The following is a 19270-nucleotide window of genomic DNA, read 5'->3' as shown; positions in this document are numbered from 1 at the left end:
TCCAGCCCTAGGCGATGGATAGACCTCTCATTCTCAGCTCCCAGAGTGGTGCACAACAGAGAGCCAAGGTGCCTTAGATTTCCTGTGGATCTGCAGCAGTAGTACAGATGACTGATTGAGCCTTATGGAAACTGTGGGACAGAAGAACTGGTGCCAGTCTTTATCTCTGTTAGGATAGTTCTCTTTCCTTTGTCATATTGGGACCTGGGACCCTGCCAACAATGGGAGCCCCCTGAGAAGGCAGGTCAGAGTAGGAAATAGCCCAGGGAAGAATCAAGAGATCCAGTGAGACAGACCTTAACTGCTTGCTGCAGGTCTCTGGACTTGAACACAGGATAGAGTGAGGGAATGGGTTTCCCTACAGCCTCACTAAAGAGACTCGTGTAAAGATCCCAAACACAAGGGCCAGAAGGACTATTGGGTCTAGACCGAGGCTGGTAACTTGTTTTGGGACTATTGTTGAGTTGAACTCTGATTTACCAAAAAAGCTGAGAGACAAAATGTGACCTGGCCAGAGGGCCAAGTCACAAGACAGAGGGGTCCACCACAAAACCTGAATGGCCGGTTGATGGGGTTGCAGAGAGAAAATAACTCAAAACAATAATTCCTCACCCAGGTCAAAGACGGCACACTGGCTGGTGAGTAACTTTGTCATAGACTGCATCAGGCATCCAAAGCCCCTCAGTAGTTTTGAATATCTCATCACTAGTGTGCAAGTTGGAAAAATACATGGGAGGTAAAAGGTGTGTTTCTGGGGGACAACTGGCTGAGACCCCACTGAGTTTCACGTCTTCATTTCTCCAATATATAACTCGTCTCTGGAATTTGGATGCATTAATTATTAAAGCTGCTCCAGCCTGTGGCTGGCACTTAAATGGATAACTCAAAATCCCACTGGCCATGGGAGCTTTAAAAGGGTCATATTGCAGCATGAATCCTTGGGGATTTCTGAACTGTGTTTCAGGGATTTGAGTGTGTGGAGCTTTACGAACTGTGGTGACTTGAATGTTTACTGGGCCTTTAGGAACTGGAACGTTCCGGATGCAGAGCCCAGCAGACTTGTCATTTCAAGTAGCTGGTGTTGGTGGGAGATTGAAGCAAAGAATGAAGTGGGGTGGATAGATGAAATTTGTAAACAAGGATCCTCTCACTTCACTATTTTGTTGATACTCTTTCCCCTCCTGTAATTAAAATCATGCTAATTAAATTAAAAGGCTTTATTGGTTATTTGGGTTTTGGAAAACATAACAAGAACCAAGCAGGCTTTGTTCTATTCTTGGGTCTTTCCATCCAGCTGGCAGAGATTTTATGGAGAATGCAACTAATATTCCCCTCTCCTTTCATGTGCAAGCTTTCTTCTTTCTCTCCATTTCCAGTTGAAACTGGTCAGAATTTTTTCATAGAAAATTATGTCAAAATTGAAAATAAAAAAAAAATGTTGATTTTTAGTGAAAAATCAAAACTTGAAAAAAATGCCTCCTTGGTGCCTCATGGGAGTTGTAGTTCAAATTCCTTGTGTTCCCATTCTCCTTTATGAGCTGCTGGGCTTTGTGTGGACTACATTTTCCATGGTGCAGAACAGTCCCCGTTCTTGCTGAGCAGCTGTGGTGCATAGTGAAAGTTCCATGGCCACAGCATATCATGGGACATGTAGTCTGGCTGGGGAAGCTAGCTCATTCGGAAAATGGGGGTCAGAAAGCCTGGGAACTGCAACTCCTTTGGGGCACCTTACGTGGGGTTTTGGGATTGAAACTTTTGGTACTGAACCAAAAACCTTTTGATTTTGGAGTATTCTGGTTTTTGATGAAAAGTTAAAATGTTCCATGAAAAGCAGACACTTCTCATGAAAACAAAAAAAATCTTTAGTCGAAAGCCCAGTTTTCCATTAAAAACCAGTTGTGATGGAAAAATTTTTTGACCATCCCCATCTCCATCCCCAGTATCTCAGGGTGGCAATGTATTTTGTCACAACACTCAGGCTCCTGAAAAAGGGTCATTCTTATTGCTTATGTAGTACTTTTCACTGTCAAGATATGTTGCAGATGAATGAATTAATCCTCTGAGAGAGGTGAATATTACTCCTGCCTTACTGATAGCAAAATTAAGCCACAGAATGATTAAGTGGCTTGGATACTGTCACAGATGGAGTCAGTGTCAGAACAAGGATGAAAATTTAGGATTTCCTGGCTTCCATTTCCACAGTCAGATGATGAGCCCATACCAGTTATCTGTTCTTTTTCATGACTTAAGGTACTAGCGCAACTGGTGATGTATATATGTTTGTACCATTGAGAGTATCTTGAGAAAATCCAAGAGATAAGTTATAATAATATCCTGTATTTATCTGGTGTCTTTCATTGTGAAAGATCCTACAGTGCTTACATTCTTGATATGTTTTAAATGCAAGAAGGAAAAAATAAATACATCTACTGTTGTTTCAACACTGAGGTTCAGACATCAAATATTCAAAAAGAAAATTTTTTCTACTGGATTTAACTTAGTCACTATTCTGTATCTTGTGTATTTTGTGGCATAGATTAAATAACATACGTAACAAGAGCCAACTTATGTTGTGGATTTACAAAAGTCTCATTGTTAGCTTTAAAAATCTGCTGGACTGATTTTCATAAATCTTAAGTTGTTGTGGAGTGCAAAACACGCCAAGTTTCTAGCTTCAACCATTCCAACGGGAACATATGGAAAGGTAGCTTTGTTTGTTTGTTTTGCCTGGTTGCAGTATTTGAAAGCACCTCTTTGGCTCAAAGTTAAAAAAAAAAAAAATCACTCCCCTTCAGCTGAGACAAAACATGGAATTTGTGTGAGGAAGTCCTGAACAACTGAAACAGGAAGCTTAGAATGGTAACTGGAACTCGGCTTTTAAAATATAATGAAGTCATTCAGTGTCTCCTTTTCCCATCATGAGCCTCATGAGTTGCCTCTCGCAACTGTGGTAACTGTACCTGTAAAATCTAGAATATTCTGGGTTGGCAAAGTTCAAAAGACGTGTTCACTGGCAGCAGCTGAGCTTGGGGGACTAAACCGCACAATGAAGTGTGGCGGGGCGTAACTGGTGAAGGAGGACCTTACCCCCTACCCCCCCAGCGTTATCTTGATGCATTGTTTGTTGTTGACATGGTTGAAGCAGAGAACCAGGAAAATGATCTTTGTTGCAGCATTTTGCATGGATATGAGTGGGGCATGCTGGGATTTATTGAGGGCAGAAGGAGGAGGTTGCAGCAGTCAAGATGCAAGCAGATGAGGCCTTGGATGAGAGTTTAAACTGTTCTTGCTAACTGCCCTAGAGACCAAGGTGCTCATTGTGAGGGTCAGCCTGCTCTTAACTTGCAGGGCTGTGCCTACTGTAATTTGCCACTTCATGGTGATCTCTGGCCTGATTGAAGGCTTTTTCCAGTTCCCATGGGAGGTAAGGATGCTCAGCTACATGAAAGTTCAGGCCCATTGCTCCAGGCCTGTCCTGCATTGGTGCCTCCAGCATCCTTCATAAACATAAGAACGGCCATACTGGTTCAGATCAATGGTCCATCTAGCCCAGTATCCTGTCTTCCGACAGTGGCCAGAGCCAGGTGCTTCGAAGGGAATGAACAGAACAGAATCAAGTGATCCATTCCCTATCGTCCACTCCCAGCTTCTGGCAATCAGAGGCTAGGGACACTCAGAGAATGGGGTTGCATCCCTGACCATTTTGGCTAATAACCATTGATAGACTTATCCTTCATGAAATTATCTAATTCTTTTTTGAAGCCATTTATAATTTTGGCCTTCACAGCATCTTCTGACAATTATCTCCACAGGTTGACTGTGCGTTGTGTGAAGAACTTCCTTTTGTTTGTTTTAAACCTGCTGCTTATTAATTTCACTGGGTATCTCCTGGTTCTTGTGTTTTGTGATGGGATAAATAACACTTCCTTATTCACTTTCTCCACACCATTCATGATTTTATAGACCTCTGTCATATCCCTCCTCAGTCGTCTCTTTTCCAAGCTGAACAATCCCAGTCTTTTTAATCTCTCCTCATATGGAAGCTGTTCCATACTCCTAATCACTTTTTCTTTTTTACCCTTCTCTGTACAATTCCAACAGAGAATTGGAAAAAGTACAGAGGAGGGCAACAAAAATGATTAGTGGGAGATGGATTGACTAGAACAGCACACAGTCTGCAAAAGGGCCTCGGCCTTCCATTCTGTACGTGGGCCCTTTGGGCACACCAGAAGGGAGGGGAGCACAGAATGTTTGTGGAGTGGCAGTTTAACTGCCATGATGATTTTTTATGGCTTACGCCAGCTCAAGGACAAACCACTGATGGGACAAGGGTGGGAGCTGAACCCTGGAATGGATTTGGACTCAGTCACAATGGTTACATATTACACGGGAGGGCGGGAAGGATTTTTGCCTGAATGAAAACCTCAGCGTTTGGATGATTCATTGGCTTGGAGAGTGATGCCTCCTCACATTTACAGCTTGTGACCGGCCTCTAGTTTGAACCGAATGGGATGGAATGAGACTCAGGGTGGAGATGAGTGAGAGCATGGGTGAGTGGAAAGCAGAATATTGTTTCTTAGCCCCTCAGGAGTTGCATACTAAGGCAAGCCAGCCATAAACAAAACCTCAGTTAGGTAATTACCGGGGGGTTATGCCACCTTCTGAAGCATTTGGCGTTGGCCAGTGTCGGAGGAGGAGAAACTGATTTTTTGATCTGTTCTGGTATAGCAGTTCCTGTGGTCCTAACAAAGTGCTGGTTGATGAGAATTAATGCACACTGTCTAGGAGTGGGGAAAAATGAATGTTGGTAGTATAAGGATGAACAAAGCGTTACCCATGAAGATCAGCATGCAGCTGCAGCCACCTTTGTCTCTAATACAAGGGTGTGAGGTTTGCAGAGCGTCGAGATCCCAGCAAGCAGTCATCTCTCTGTTTTTCTCAGTGCAATGCTGCTCCGATAAAGACGGACAGTTGCATGTGGGAGTTGTAGAACCAGAGGCTGTGTAATGGTATTCTTTCCCCACTCTGAACCTTAGAGTCCAAAAATTGGATACCAACATGAATTCCTCTAAGCTTAAGTACCAGCTTAGATCTTGTAGGCTGCCACCAACCAGGACTTGGAGTGCCTGGTCTACTCTGGTCCCCCCAAAACCTTCCCTGGGGACCCCAAGATCCAGATCCCCTGGATCTTGACACAAGGAAAGTAAACCCTTTCCTTCACCGTTGCCTCTCTCAAGCTTCCCCTCCCTGGATTACCCTGGAAGATCACTGAGATTCAAACTCCTTGAATCTTAAAACATAGAGGAATTCCACCTCCACCCCCTCCCTTCTCCCACCAATTCCCTGGTGAGTACAGACTCAATACCTTAGAGCCTTAACAAGGGGAAAAAATCAATTAGGTCTTTTAAAAGAAAAGCTTTTAATAAAAGAAAGAAAAAAGTAAGAAATCTCTGTAAATTCAAAATGAAATATTACAGGATCTTTTAGCTTATAGACACTAGAAAGAAACCTCCCCCCAGCACAAATACAAATTAAAATACTTCCAACAAACTACACATTTGCAAATAAAGAAAACAATTAAAAAGATTAAAACCACCTTTATCCTGATACTTACTAAAATTAAAACAGAAGAGATTTTTTCAGAAAGATTGGAGGAATCTGCTTACGTGTCTGGTCCCTCTCAGAACCCAGAGAGAACATACACAAAGAACACACACAAAAGCTTCCCTTCACCCAGATTTTAAAGTATCTTGTCTCCTGATTGGTCCTCTGGTCAGGTGTTCCAGGTTCACTGTTTGTTAAACCTTTACAGGTGAAAGAGACATTAACCCTTAACTATCTGTTTATGACAGGCTGTATCACTGTATTAAAGAAGGAAGTGGCTGCAGTCTGCTCCATTTTTACACTACCTGAGTGCTGCTCTGGGATCCACTGGACTAATCTGATGACATCATGAATATAAGATTTACCTTTTTGTTCTTAATTATTAAAAAGAATAAAGACTCTTTAATGTGGCAGTCAGTTGACTATGGAATCCATGTGACCTTTGTAGGGTGCCTTATTTTAGGATTTCAAATCTGCATCTCAAATTCAGGATGAAAAGGACATACCAACAGTCTTTCAGGCTGTACAGTTGGGGTAGATGCTTAACAGTGGTCAGACATGCTTGGATTTGAACTGATTGCCATATTTGGGAGACGGGGGGACCCAATTTCCCCACGGGACATAGTGACAGTGACCTTGAGGGGGTCACAGAACATATCGACAGTGACCTTGTTCTTCTGGAGTGTGGAGCAGAGCTCATTCAAGGCCGCCAAGATCATTTTCCTTTCTTGCTACTCTCTCACCTTATCTCTTTGATGGATTGTCTCCACTGGCTCTTCATTATCCACATAAAATTTAGATTAGCCTTGCCTTCCATATGCCCTAGAACTCTATTCCAGCTTAACCTCTTGCATGGCCTCCTTCCTTTTAATTCATTTATAACAGACTGTTCCGTCTTCTCCCTCTATTACATATTTTGCTCCTTTCATGCCACTCCTTATCCTTAGATCATTAATTTAAACCGAGCATTCTTCTGTACCTCCTCTGAATCTTTTCAGAAAATGTACCACAGAAAATGACCAAAGGGCACTCTTGGGCTTGTGTTGTTCAGTTGTAAGGTCTATGAGGGAGAGATTTTCTTTAGTTTATCTGAGTTGTAGTAAATCTTTCTGTACAGTTATGATCTATACAAAAAACAAGTATGTATAATACACCCTCAAGATGCAAAAGAATTATTCCACATTATTAATGTCCTCTTATGGAGTTAGTATTGTCCGACCTTCAGCTCTTGCTGTTTTTATGTGTCCATATGTTAGTTAGTGAACGGGTTTGAAAGAAACCCCATTTAGACATATAAATACTTTTGTCTGAAATGTGTCATTTCTTTCTCTTTTCTTTCTTTTTGTGTTGACAGTGACTTCCTTGGAAAGAACCCTTCGATCTCTTGGGACATTGAATGATACGCAAGAGCTGCGAGATGGACTGTGAGTCTATTTTGTATTGCTGGGGATCTCTGTCTCTCTCGTTCCATATTATTCCCATCTATTTTTTCTCCCCCTCCCCCTTTATAAAGCTGGACCACTTTTTGCACAACTCCTTTTTGTTACTTCACATTTATGATTAATGTTGGTAGGAACTGTATTGATTTTATAAATCTTCTCTTGTGCTGGTTTGAGAAGGATGGTGAGTGGATGAAGGAAAATGACTGGTTAATTATTTTTTTAATGTGAATGTGATGGCCAGAATTGGAAGCTGAAGTAGGTTTTCCTTGCCAAGAACAGTCAAGCAAAGAGAGAGAAGAAGGGGTCATGGGAAGACATAAATTTATAGCAGAAACCAAATTATTATGGTGTCAAAACTGGCATGGGTCAGAACACATCAAATGACACAAAATAGTATGTTACATCTCACTTCTAGCAGATTTGGGTAGTCTCTCTCTCTCTCTCTCTCTCTCACACCAACACACACACATTTTCATTGCATACACACTAAAATGGCTTTTCTAAGTGTGGTGCAATTTGCTATTAAAATGCTTCTTTTTTAATGGACAACATAACAAAATCAGACATAGGAATCAATTCTATCCTCCTTTTCATGAACGTAGCTCATGGGATGTACATCTCATGGCAGAATTTCGTTCTTATTCATAGGTGCTGACTCCATGGGTGCTCTGAGGCCGGAGCACCCATGGAAAAAAAAGTAATGGGTGCTCAGCACTCACCAGCTGCAGTTGTTTGACGGCACCCCCAATCAGATCATCAGATGCCACAAAACAGCTGATGGGTGCGGGGGAGAGGCCTGGGGGAGGGCAGTGAGCAGTGAGTGAGTGGGAACCTCGGGGAGGGGATGGAGCAGGGTGGGAAGAGGCAGAGTGAGGGCAGGGCCTTGGGGCAGGTGGTAGAGCAGGGGCAGGAAGAGGCAGAGTGAGGGTGGGGCCTCGAGGCAGAGCAGGAGTGGAGCACCCCTTGGGAAAAGAGAACCTCAGCACCTATGCTCTTATTCTTGGTTACATTTTCTCCTTTTAAAGATGGAACCCAAGATTTCTACCTTCTTTCTCCCTACTTTACCCCTCCAAGATCCTATAGTGCATCCAACACCCTCTGGAACAGGAGGATGGGACAGAAGTAATTTTTCAAGCCTGCAGTGTCCTTGTTGATTGTTCACCACCGGGCTGCTACTTTTTGTTGATGTTTCACCCACACAGAACGTACAAGTGTGTCTGAAATATTCAGCACAAAGCTGGTGTGTTTACCTGAATGTAACTGCTGCATTTAGCAACATGGCAGGTGTGTACTTTCTAGATGTAGCTAATGCCCTAAGCTGTATGTAGGCATAGCTACCTTGCGTCCTGGATGCACTGAACAGTTCAGCACTGGAGCTGCCATTCTGAGATAGCATTACCTAGTGCATTAGTCATAGCAAGGTGGTGGTTTTACCTGAGAAATTTAGTATAGTCAGTTGTTCCTCAGGTGCGGCTCCTTGTTAATTGTTCAGAAGAGATTTCTGAGCTGTGTGTGCTACCTCTGCAGCAAACAGTTACGGTTTAATCTCTTCCCCCCTCCTCAGCACCCAACCCTGCTTGTTCTGAGACTGTCACACATTTCTCCTTGAGTCTCCTCTAACCCAGAAAATGTTCAGGGAGCAATGAGTGGACATTTGGTAAGTTTATTACTTTTAGCGTCACCGTGAAGACAACATTTGAGTAGAATTTTATTTAGATAATAAAATTGCCACACATTCTGGTTTCATATTTTGTGTCTACATCTCTCTGATTAGAGTGAAATGGGTGTATGTGTGGGCGGGGGAAAGGGGACTTCACAATAAATAGGTTCCATTGTATTTGTGTGTGATGAAAGGCCCTGCACGATTGGTCTCTAGATCCAGCACAGTCACTGCCAACTCTTGTATCTTCCTCTGTCCTGTTGGCATCAGCCCGGTTGTTTGTCTGCCACAGCTGTTCGCAACACGCTTCACTGGGAATGGAGGCCTTTGCCCCTGTCCTATTGCCCAAGATCTGAGTGATGGGGTTTAAGTTCCAGAACCTCTTTGCCATCTGGAACCCCCCTTTTGAGTGGTGCAGGGTGAACCTTCACCACACACAACAGCAGATTGCTTCGTAAGAACAAGATTATTTTAAAACAAAAACATGGAGTTAAAAATGGCTTGCGTTAACATACCTAGATTTATAGTTGGCATAAGCTAAGCCAGGCCAGACATTCTCACTGAAAGGTACAGAGGGAAAACAGTCCTTAAGTATTCCAAAAAGCAATCTATGTCTGACTTCAGTTCCTACCCCATCCAGTTCTGAGAGAAAGTGAATCTCAGCTGTCTTTCATGCATTCAGAGATCTCGCCACACCCTGTGGCAGTTTTGTGTCCAGTCAGGCTTCCCATCCTACTCAAGAGCAACACCTCCACTCTGCAAACAATTTTTCTGAATTACCTACATGTACAACTAAGTGGGGTAAGGTAAGGGAATTGCTGCTTTCTCTCTGGGTTTGTCTAGTGAAGGTCTAAGAGATGGCCCATTGAGGATACAAAGACCTTTAATAGCTGCCTTCTGAAAGATTAACAGCACACTGCAGAGGCTGTATTTCAAAGACTCGCCTGCCTCAGAAGTAAAATGGTTTGTTCACTTGTTCATTGAGTAGGGGAGTTTCACCTGGTTTATGGAGTTTTGCTAAATCTGAATCACACCCCCTCAAGCTCTTCAGCTGTTAAATATTATTTTATTTACAGACATACTCATTCTGTCACAAAGGGTCACCCGTGTCCAGGGCTGGAGTGCACATAATTCAGTGGTACTGGCAATGTGTATTCTTCCATCCCCCCTCTAGTGGCAGGTCTACACAAAAGATAACAGCTTTCTAATGCTATCAGTTGCTTTATTAACTCAAGGGTTAGAATACTGTGCTGTGGATTTAAAGATCCCAACCCTGCTGATGATCCATGTGCGAGACAATATGATTCCACAGAGTTAAATATTTGGTCGGTTTTTTGTCCCCCCCCCCCCCCAATTTTGAAGCTTTAAAACATTTTAAGCTTTAAAAAACTTAGTTTGGGGACGAAGTGGGCTGTAGCCCATGAAAGCTTATGCTCAAATAATTTTGTTAGTCTCTAAGGTGCCACAAGTACTCCTGTTGTTTTTGCAGATACAGACTAACACGGCTGCTACTCTGAAACCTTAGTTTGGGGATATACTTTCCTATGTTAAAAGAATGTTAAGGTTGCATCGTCAAGCACTCAAAAGGCCATAATCAAGGGTGCTTTTGTAAACTTAATTTGGTCCCCTTTTGCATACACATTATGATGATACCATCTTTAATTACTTGATCACATGTTGTTTCTTCCACAGGACCCCTTGCCTCATTCAGTGCACAAGATGGACATGCCCTGGGTATAAATCAGGGTTGTGTAGTGAAGAAGGCTGTTGTCGGTAGGGCCTCTGCCTCATTTGTTGCAATAGTTGGAAGGTGTATAGTGAATGATTCAGAGGATGCAGGGAGAGAAAGGATGGTCTCATCGCTAAGGCAGTTGAATGCTGCCCTGAAGAACTGAAATCTATTTCTGCCTGTGCCACACAGTTTCTGTGTGAGGTTGGGTCAGTCACTTAAACCAAAATGTTCACAGCTGGCTGTGAATCGTATGTTCCTCATTTTCTGGTTGCCCGACATTAAATGAGTGACTTTTCTGGGCCTTAGTTTCTGTTCCTCATCTGTAAAATGGGCACAATAATATGACCTGTTCTCACAATGGTGTGAAGATATATTGAATAATGTTTGTAAACTACTGTGAGGGCATCAGTGAAAAGCCCATGAGGAAATTAATAATTCTGTATTCAAGCGCTGGGTTTGGTTGTGGTGCAGTAAATAATGCAAGGGGACCACACATTGAATGAGGACTATCAAATGGAATATTTAGTAGTTACCCATCAAAGGAATACTGCCTATTCTGTCCATTGAATGAGGCCAGGTGTTTGGTAGGAAAAAATGGTATATGATCATGTAATTAAGACTGTCATGATGTATAAGCACAACAGGGCTGAATTAAGGTTGCACAGGCAACCTTAATCCCAGCATCAGAGGGGTAGCCGTGTTAGTCTGGATCTGTAAAAGCAGCAGAGAATCCTGTGGCACCTTATAGACTAACAGACGTTTTGGAGCATGAGCTTTCGTGGGTGAATACCCACTTGGTCAGATGCACGATGTATTCACCCACGAAAGCTCATGCTCCAAAACGTCTGTTAGTCTATAAGGTGCCACAGGATTCTCTGCTGCTTTTACTTAATCCCAGCATTTCCTAACTTTTGGGTGCTTCACTTTGCTATCTTAATGTTCTTTTAACATAGGTTTTTTGAAGGTATAGAAGTACAATGCCTTTGTTAAGATTTGTGTAATGGCTCTGATGGAAGTGCGGTGCTGAAAATAAAGTCCAAAATACTTTGAGAATAGTGAATTTAGCTGAACTGCTCTGGCATGAGACAAGGGCAATAGTTCTTCTCCTAAGTGAAGGGGAAAGAAGAGTTTTTGGATTGCTTGTGATACTCTGCTTTCAGTCATGCTGTATCCCTGCTAAGCACCTGTTCTCCCTTGGGGTGCATACTGTGCCAAAAGACATCTATGGCTCACTACAGTGTTATTCAACAGCCGTGATAGAAAGAAAAAGATCATATATCTCATTGGTTATTGAAATTGCTAAGTAACCAGCAGAACTTTTCAGGAAGGTTAATTACTTCATCAATTCGGTTTGTCTTCCTGCTATCCCAAAAACCAGCATCACTGCTATGAAGAACTGCCAACGTATTTTGTGGAGAAGGTTACCCAAATGTGGGATACTCTCTTCACTGAAAAAGAACCGTACAATGCTCCCAGAAACAGAAATTTCTCACTCCCAGTTTGAGGCCTACCTGCGTAATGAGAAACACTTGACACACTACCAGAAATCGGAATCACCACATTCAACTCAAGTCCCAGCTCCTCATGTTTTGTTTATTAAATATTCAGAAAAAAAAGATGTCTAACGGAAAATTCTTGGTGTCCTTGAATCTGGAGTAGGAGTAGAGGTTATTTTATCTCTGTACTTGGCACTGGTGCGGCTGGAAAGAGTCCAGCGGAGGGCAAGAAAAATGATCAGGGGGCTGGAGCACATGACTTATGAGGAGAGGCTGAGGGAACTAGGATTGTTTAGGCTGCAGAAGAGAAGAATGAAGGGGGATTTGATAGCTACTTTCAACTACCTGAAGGGGGGTTCCAGAGAGGATGGATCTAGACTGTTCTCAGTGGTGGCAGATAACAGAACAAGGAGTAATGGTCTCAAGTTGAAGTGGGGGAGGTTTAGGTTGGATATTAGGAAAAACTTTTTTCACTAGGAGAGTGGTGAAGCACTGGAATGGGTTACCTAGGGAGGTGGTGGAATCTCCTTCCTTAGAGATTTTTAAGGTCAGACTTGACAAAGCCCTGGCTGGGGTGATTTAGTTGGTGTTGGTCCTGCTTTGAGCAGGGGGTTGGACTAGATGACCCTCTGAGGTCCCTTCCAACCCTGAGATTCTATGATTCTATGACTGCTGCTGGAGTTCTGAGTCCAGTTCTGGTGTCCGCAATTCAAGATGGATATTGATAAATTGGAGAAGATGCAGAGAAGGGCCACAAGAATTATTAAAAGATTAGAAAACCTGCCTTATAGTGATAGACTCAAGGAGCTCAATCTGTAAAGCCCAGCAAAGAGGAGGTTAAGCTGTGTCTTGATTACAGTCTATAATTATCTACATGGGAAGCACATATTTTAATGAAGAGTCCTTCTCTCTAGCAGAGAAAGATATGACATGATCCAATGACTGGAAGTTAAAGCCAGACAAATTCGAATCTAAAATAAGATGTAAATTTTTGACAGTGAGAGTAACTAACCATTGGAACCATTTCATGGTCATGGTGGATTCTCTATCACTGATAATTTTTAGATCAAGATTGGATGTTTTTCTTGAAGAGATGCTCTAGGTATTATTTTGGGGAAGTTCTATGGCCTGTGTTGTACAGGAAGTCAGACTACATAATCACAATGGTCCCTTCTGGCTTTAGAACCTATAAATGTATTAGTTAAAGACACTTGAGATCACTGGGGTCCCTTCTTGATGGAGATGCTTTCTGTCACCTTTGTAGAAGGACACATGCCATCAGTTCCAAAATATTCAGTGGTTTGGCCAGTACTCAGTAAAACATCACTGGACTGTACAGATCTAGCAAATTTACTCCTGGTATTCAACCTCGTTCTCTTGAACAAGCTAGTTGAAAAGGTAGGAGAAACCCATCTTTTGCTACACCTCTCCACTATTGAGATCCTGGAGCTCTTTCTATCAGGTTTAAGGATAGGCTACAGGATGAAAATGGCACTCATGCAAATAAATAACCACCCCTTGCTCGGAGGACATTTTTTTCTTTTTACTAGATCGGCAGCATTTAGAAAGGCTGATCCCCATATGCTCTTATTACTAGATCTGTAGTGTTCTGTACTGCTTATCCCCGATATGCTTTTATATTACCTTCAAATCATTGTGGGGGGAAGCCTGACTATTCTTTATATTAACTTTAAATTTTATAACTTTCAGGTTTTGGCTTTAAAAATATTCCCCATTAAAATGTTTTTTTTTTATTCCTAAGAAATTCAGATTCTTTTTTAAAAAAGTGAAGTGTAGAAAGGTATTTTAGAGTCATAATTTCCTGAAAGAAGATTAAGTAAATCAGACAGAAGCTTTTAAGTGTCAGCATGTTTAACTGAGAGTAGGATTTTAATAACATTTTTATAGGGGTTTGTTATTCTTCTTGTATAAGCTTAAAAAAAGATTTCCATAAATATTTTGAAGTGTCATTTTGATTCCATTAATATGTTAAACCCTTCAAACTAATACCTTCTCTGTTCAACTCAAAGCAGCTGGATTAATGTTATCTGTCCTTTATTTATCACTACTGCCATCAGCTTCTGACATGAAAAATCTTATTGGTTTGACAGTAAAACAGGGTTACCAGACTGCACCATTTACATTTAACTATAATACCCTTGCCTCATTAATAATTTTGTCTTATATTTATGTGACATCTCTTATCCTTTAGAATCCTAAAACACCAGAAATGTGACATCTATATGATAAATTGCAGAAGCATGTGATAAACTGTGGAGCTTCGGATAAATAAATTTATCGCACACCTTTGACCACTTCATATGTCCTCTGACCATTAATCCTCTTCTCTGAGCCTTCTCTTCGCATTCCAACCCCCAAATGGCTTCAAACAGCCGCCATTTTTTTTTTTTTAAATCAGCCTGCCGGGGAGACTGTGATGAGGTGTTTACCTCCACACTGGCAGTGAAAGGGTTAATTGAAGCCGGAGAACAATTAGCGCTCCTGTTCGCACCTGGAAGCTGCCCCAGGCCCAATTTAGGATTAATTAGCTGGGGAGGAGCTCCGTGGCTTAATTAAAGATGAGAGCTGAGAGTCAGTAGTTAGAACTGGGGATTGGGAGAACTGGATCTTGTTCCTATTTCAGCCACTGACATGCTGTGTGACCTTGGGCCAGTTTTCTTCCAGTTGTCTTTCCTCAAAGTAAAACATACATATTCCTAGCTTCAGTAGAACTTGCAGGTTCCCAGCATAGCTAAAAATCAAGCTACTATTTGAAGTTTAGAAATGATAGCCTTAACTTCTCTGAGTCTCGTTTTTGCTCTGTGTAAAATAGAGATTATACTGGTCCACCTTTGTAAAAGTACTTTGAAATCTTGTAGTGAAATGTAGTGTAGATTGATTGATTGTTATTTTATTCTTATTTATTTCTTCAGACTGTTTAATTTATTTATTACCCATTCTGATCTCACCATTTCAATAATATTCAAGTCTTCTTTTCTGCTTCCATGAACAGAAAACTGATATTTTTGTTGTTTTGCTTTATTTCTTACATAGTTATAACTTCGTGTCATGAAACGATATTTCAGTAAGCTAAAGAGGTCAGCAGCACTTTGAAAAATGGCTTTAAAACTTTTAATTGCTTCTCCATCGCCCTCCTGTACAGAAAGAGAGCAAGCTGACTTTCACCATCTGTTGGCATTGCCAGCAATGGACAATAGTTTTGTAGTCTGATGTAGAATGTCCACAGGCATAAAGCTTGGAAAATGCTGCATTATGAGATGCTAACTGGAGTGACGAGCCTTTGGATTCTTAGGCACATTTTTGTAACCATCCCTAGGTCAAAAACTCTTTAAAGAAATGTCTCGGGTCCTTTTAAACTGTAGGTCCCCATGGTGGCACATTGCACAATGCAGTTCATCGATAGAATGGAAAGGGGCTTGTGGGAAGACGATTACTTAATATTTCATGTATACACACACGGTATATGTTGCTGTCAGGGCCGGGCATTCCCTTTGCCGTCATGTTCTTAAGGGGCTGACATGTTAATCCAAACATAGACTCATAGACTCATAGGTCAGAAGGGACCAATATGATCATCTAGTCTGACCTCCTGCACAAAGCAGGCCACAGAACCCTACCCATCCACTTCTATAAAAACCCCCAACCTATGTCCGAGTTATTGAATTTTTCAAATGCTAATATTCAGTGAAATACTTACATTGACTCTATGTGAAGTCTTCTTTATTTCTCGAGATTTATGTCATCCCTAAAGCCAGGAGCTTCTGCCCTTCAACTAGCCTGGCATTTCTTCTGATCCTTTGATGTTGATTGTTGGGCTGTGGCATTTTTGGAGCATGTCTATGGAAGCAATTAATGTTCTCTGGAACATATGCTGATACAACGGGGGAGAGATAGCTCAGTGGTTTGAAGTAACATTAGCCTGCTAAACCCATGGTTATGAGTTTAATCCTTGAGGGGGCCATTTAGGGATGTGGGGCAAAAATCTGTCTGGGGATTAGTCCTACTTTGAGCAGGGGGTTGAACAAGATGATCTCCTGAGGTCCCTTCCAACCCTGAGCTTCTATGATAATTAGGCAAGCCATTTTGTTTGTTTGTTTGTTTAAATGTATACTTTGTACAATAGTGAGACGGGTGCTGTGTGGTTCGTCGTTGAAGAAATCAGTCTAGCTTAGTAGTAATACTAGGGTTCCTACAAGTTAGTCCTTTGTGTAATGAAGGAGTCCATAAATGTTCCACTTTTAAAACTCTACATGTTGAGAACCACTGTCTAGCTAAAGAACGGCAACAATTATTTGGGAAGGGAGGTGTAGGTTATACTCGCAGAATAATGGGTTGATTTTAAGCAAAACAAAACTTAGTCAAGGCTGACATGCAGTCTTTTAAACCATAGAGGAGTCTCCTAAGAGAATTGGTGAAAACAACATCACATGAGTAACTTAAAACTAAACTACAAAAAAGTATTTGAGAATACGCGGTAGGGAAGGAGCAGAGTGAAGGACATCTGCGTAATGCTGGACAAAAAAATAAGAAGACAGAAGGAGAGACGCCAAGGCACCTTTTTAGAATCACCGCATTTACTTGTCTGTTAGCCACTTGTTTAGTGGTTAACCTTGTTACTTGTTAGTATATGCACATTTATCTGCATATATTAACTTTTGAGGCAAGTCAAACCACAAAAAAATTAGAATTTCCAAGAGAGTGTTGCTTTGTTGTATCCTTTTTCTGCACTGGTTTTCATATTTTTTTTTTGCTAAATTTACTAACTGTTGAAACTATTTTATAAAAAACTACTAAGTTTCTAAACTCTTGTGGTTGTGGAGAAAAGCTGGACCACAGTGTAACCTAAAGGCTCAAAAGCTACAAGGCAAATAAATAGAGGCCAATGTTTGTTTATTTTTTTTAAATCTCTTGATTTTTAAGACAGTCTCATGATTTTGGGGGAAGCCTGATCCGATCACTTGGGGTTGGCAGTGCGACTATTCTGAAGTGCAGTGATATTATATCTTCCTCGGTGTAAAATAGCAAGTCACTTTCAAAACGTGGAGTCTGTCTTCTAACAGGAAGCATTCACAGAAAATCAGGGGCATTAACCTCTTTCTTATCTTCATGACTCCAGCCAAAGCTGTTGGTCTTCACAGTTTGCAATCCACTTCAACATTATTCTTCCCCATTGTGATTCAAGTGGTCTGAGAGCGAGGGGCACTGTCTAGTGGCCTGAGTACATGTCAGAGGCTCGGGAATTATTGCTATAAGTGTTTCGGACCATGGTACAGAATATCAAGGTAATCAATATAACAACATCAGAGGGCATAGACAGCAATGGCAGTCCCTTTCTTCAATAAGTTAAAGAAAGATTTGGAACACTTAAGCAGCTGAGCGAATAGGCTGCAAATGGAATTGAACATGGATTAGTACTGGTTAATGAGACAACTTGGGAAGGGAGAGGACCTAAACAAGTCAATTCTTTGCCCAATGGATAGTCATAGTAGCAGGTTGACAAGATTTAGATTGTAGAGCTGATAGTCCCCTAAAACCCTCTTGGATGATGTGCAGCTAGAATGCAGTGAGAAAATACAGATGTGCTGCATTATTTTGAGACTATAAGTCGAAGAAAATGAGATAATTGCAATACAGAGAGTAGTGAGTTCACCTGCTGTCCCTACTAGAATTATATATTTTAGCAACATTTTAGCCAGTACAGTATGTAAAGGTCAGTTTGCATTTCAATTATAATTCTCAGTTAGAGGTTTAAAAAGGACACTGACATTTTTAATGGGTATTTATTTTTGGTAATAATATTGTGGAAAGTGAATAACATTTTGCCCTTATCCATTGAAGGATCTGAAAATGCTGTACAGGTGAACATTAATTAAATCCTCAGTGAGGAAAGTACAGATGCTAATATTCTCTCCATTTTAAAGATGAGTAAATTGAGACACAGGGAGGTTAAGTAAATTATCTGTGGTTACTTAGTGAATTATTTACACATCTGGTAGTAAGTCCAGGAATCCTAAATCCCAGTCCCTTCATCTAGCTCAGAGGTGGGCAAACTGATATGGCCCGGGGGACTCTTCTGCCCGCTCCCTGAGCTCCTGGCCTGGGAGGCTATACCCTGGTCCCTTCCTGCTGTTCCCCCTCCCCCACAGCCTTAGTTCACTCCACCGCCAGAGCAATGTGCTGGCCAGCGGGGCTGCGAGCTCCTGAGGTAGAGCAGCTGTAGGGCCTGGCCTGACCCTGAGCTCTGTGCTGCACAGTGGCATGGCTGGCTCCACCGGTGCTCCAGGCAGTGCGGTGAGGGGGAAGGGAGCAGGGGGGGTTGGATAGAGGGCAGGGGAGTTCAGGATGGTGATTGGGAGTGTGTGAACAGGAGTCAGGGTGGTCAGAGGGCGGGGAACAGGGGGGTTGAATAGGGGCAGGGGTCCTGGAAGGGTAGTCAGGAAGGAGAGGAAGGGTTGAATGGGGCAGCGGGGGCCAGTCAGGAGCAGGGAATCTGGAGGCAGTCAGGGAGAAGGAGTGGTTGGATGGGACAGGGGTCCCGATAGGGCAGTCAGGAGGGAGAGGAGGGTTTGGATGGGGTTACGGGGGGCAGTCCGGGGAAGGTTCTGGGAATGGTCGGGACAGGGAGAAAGAGTGGTTGGATGGGGCAAGGGTCCTGGCAGGGCAGTCAGGAAGGAGAGGAGGAATTGGATGAGGTGGCAGGAGGCAATCAGGGGTGGGGGTTCTGGGAGTGGTCAGGGAACAGGGGAAGTTGGATGGGGCAGGAGTCCTGGACGTGGGGCTGTCGAGGCGAGAAGCAGTAGGAGTCAGAGAGGGGGCAGGGGCCGGGCCACGCCTGGCTGTTTGGAGAGGCACCGCCTTCGCTAACTGGCCCTCCTTACAATTTTGGAAACTTGCTGCGGCCCTCGGGCCAAAAAGTTTGCCCGCCCCTGCTCTAGCTGCTTGTGACGTTTCAATTTTTATCTGTTTATAAAGATATGAATTAATAAATTGAATTTTACAGAAATATGATTCTTTTTCTTCACAGAACTTAAAACATTAGTGTGAAACCAGCTTTTCTTTATCTGTGCATTTGGCTTTCCATTTGGCAATCATCCGTGTTCTGTCTCTGTGTTTCTAATTGAATTTAGATATGGAAAATCTGGAGAACAATCCCACCATTTACTATCGGATCAGGTTTGAAAACTTGGTATCAGTCTCTTATACACACGTACTCCCACTTGCCCTTTTCTTTGTCTTTCTCCCTGTCTCTCCCACCCCCACAGGCAGGTATAGTGGCCACTCTTCAGCATCACTTATTTACATTGTCGTACTAATA

General features: G+C 42.3%; 1 protein-coding gene across 5 annotated transcripts in view; it reads left to right on the top strand.

Annotated features, from left to right (window-relative positions):
- Window positions 1–19270, top strand: part of TSNARE1 (t-SNARE domain containing 1) — a 691098-nt gene that overhangs the window by 441854 nt on the left and 229974 nt on the right. For all 5 annotated transcript variants that reach the window (XM_075063289.1, XM_075063290.1, XM_075063291.1 and 2 more), the window contains exon 5: window positions 6959–7028. In XM_075063289.1, coding sequence (XP_074919390.1) covers window positions 6959–7028 — 70 coding nt within the window. The remainder of the gene's footprint in view (window positions 1–6958; window positions 7029–19270) is intronic.

This window comes from Chelonoidis abingdonii, chromosome 2 (assembly GCF_003597395.2).
Source record: "Chelonoidis abingdonii isolate Lonesome George chromosome 2, CheloAbing_2.0, whole genome shotgun sequence".
NCBI classification, from domain to species: domain Eukaryota; kingdom Metazoa; phylum Chordata; order Testudines; family Testudinidae; genus Chelonoidis; species Chelonoidis abingdonii.
The sequence above is the reverse complement of the archived record's forward strand: the minus strand, read 5'-3'. Positions and strand labels throughout refer to the sequence as shown.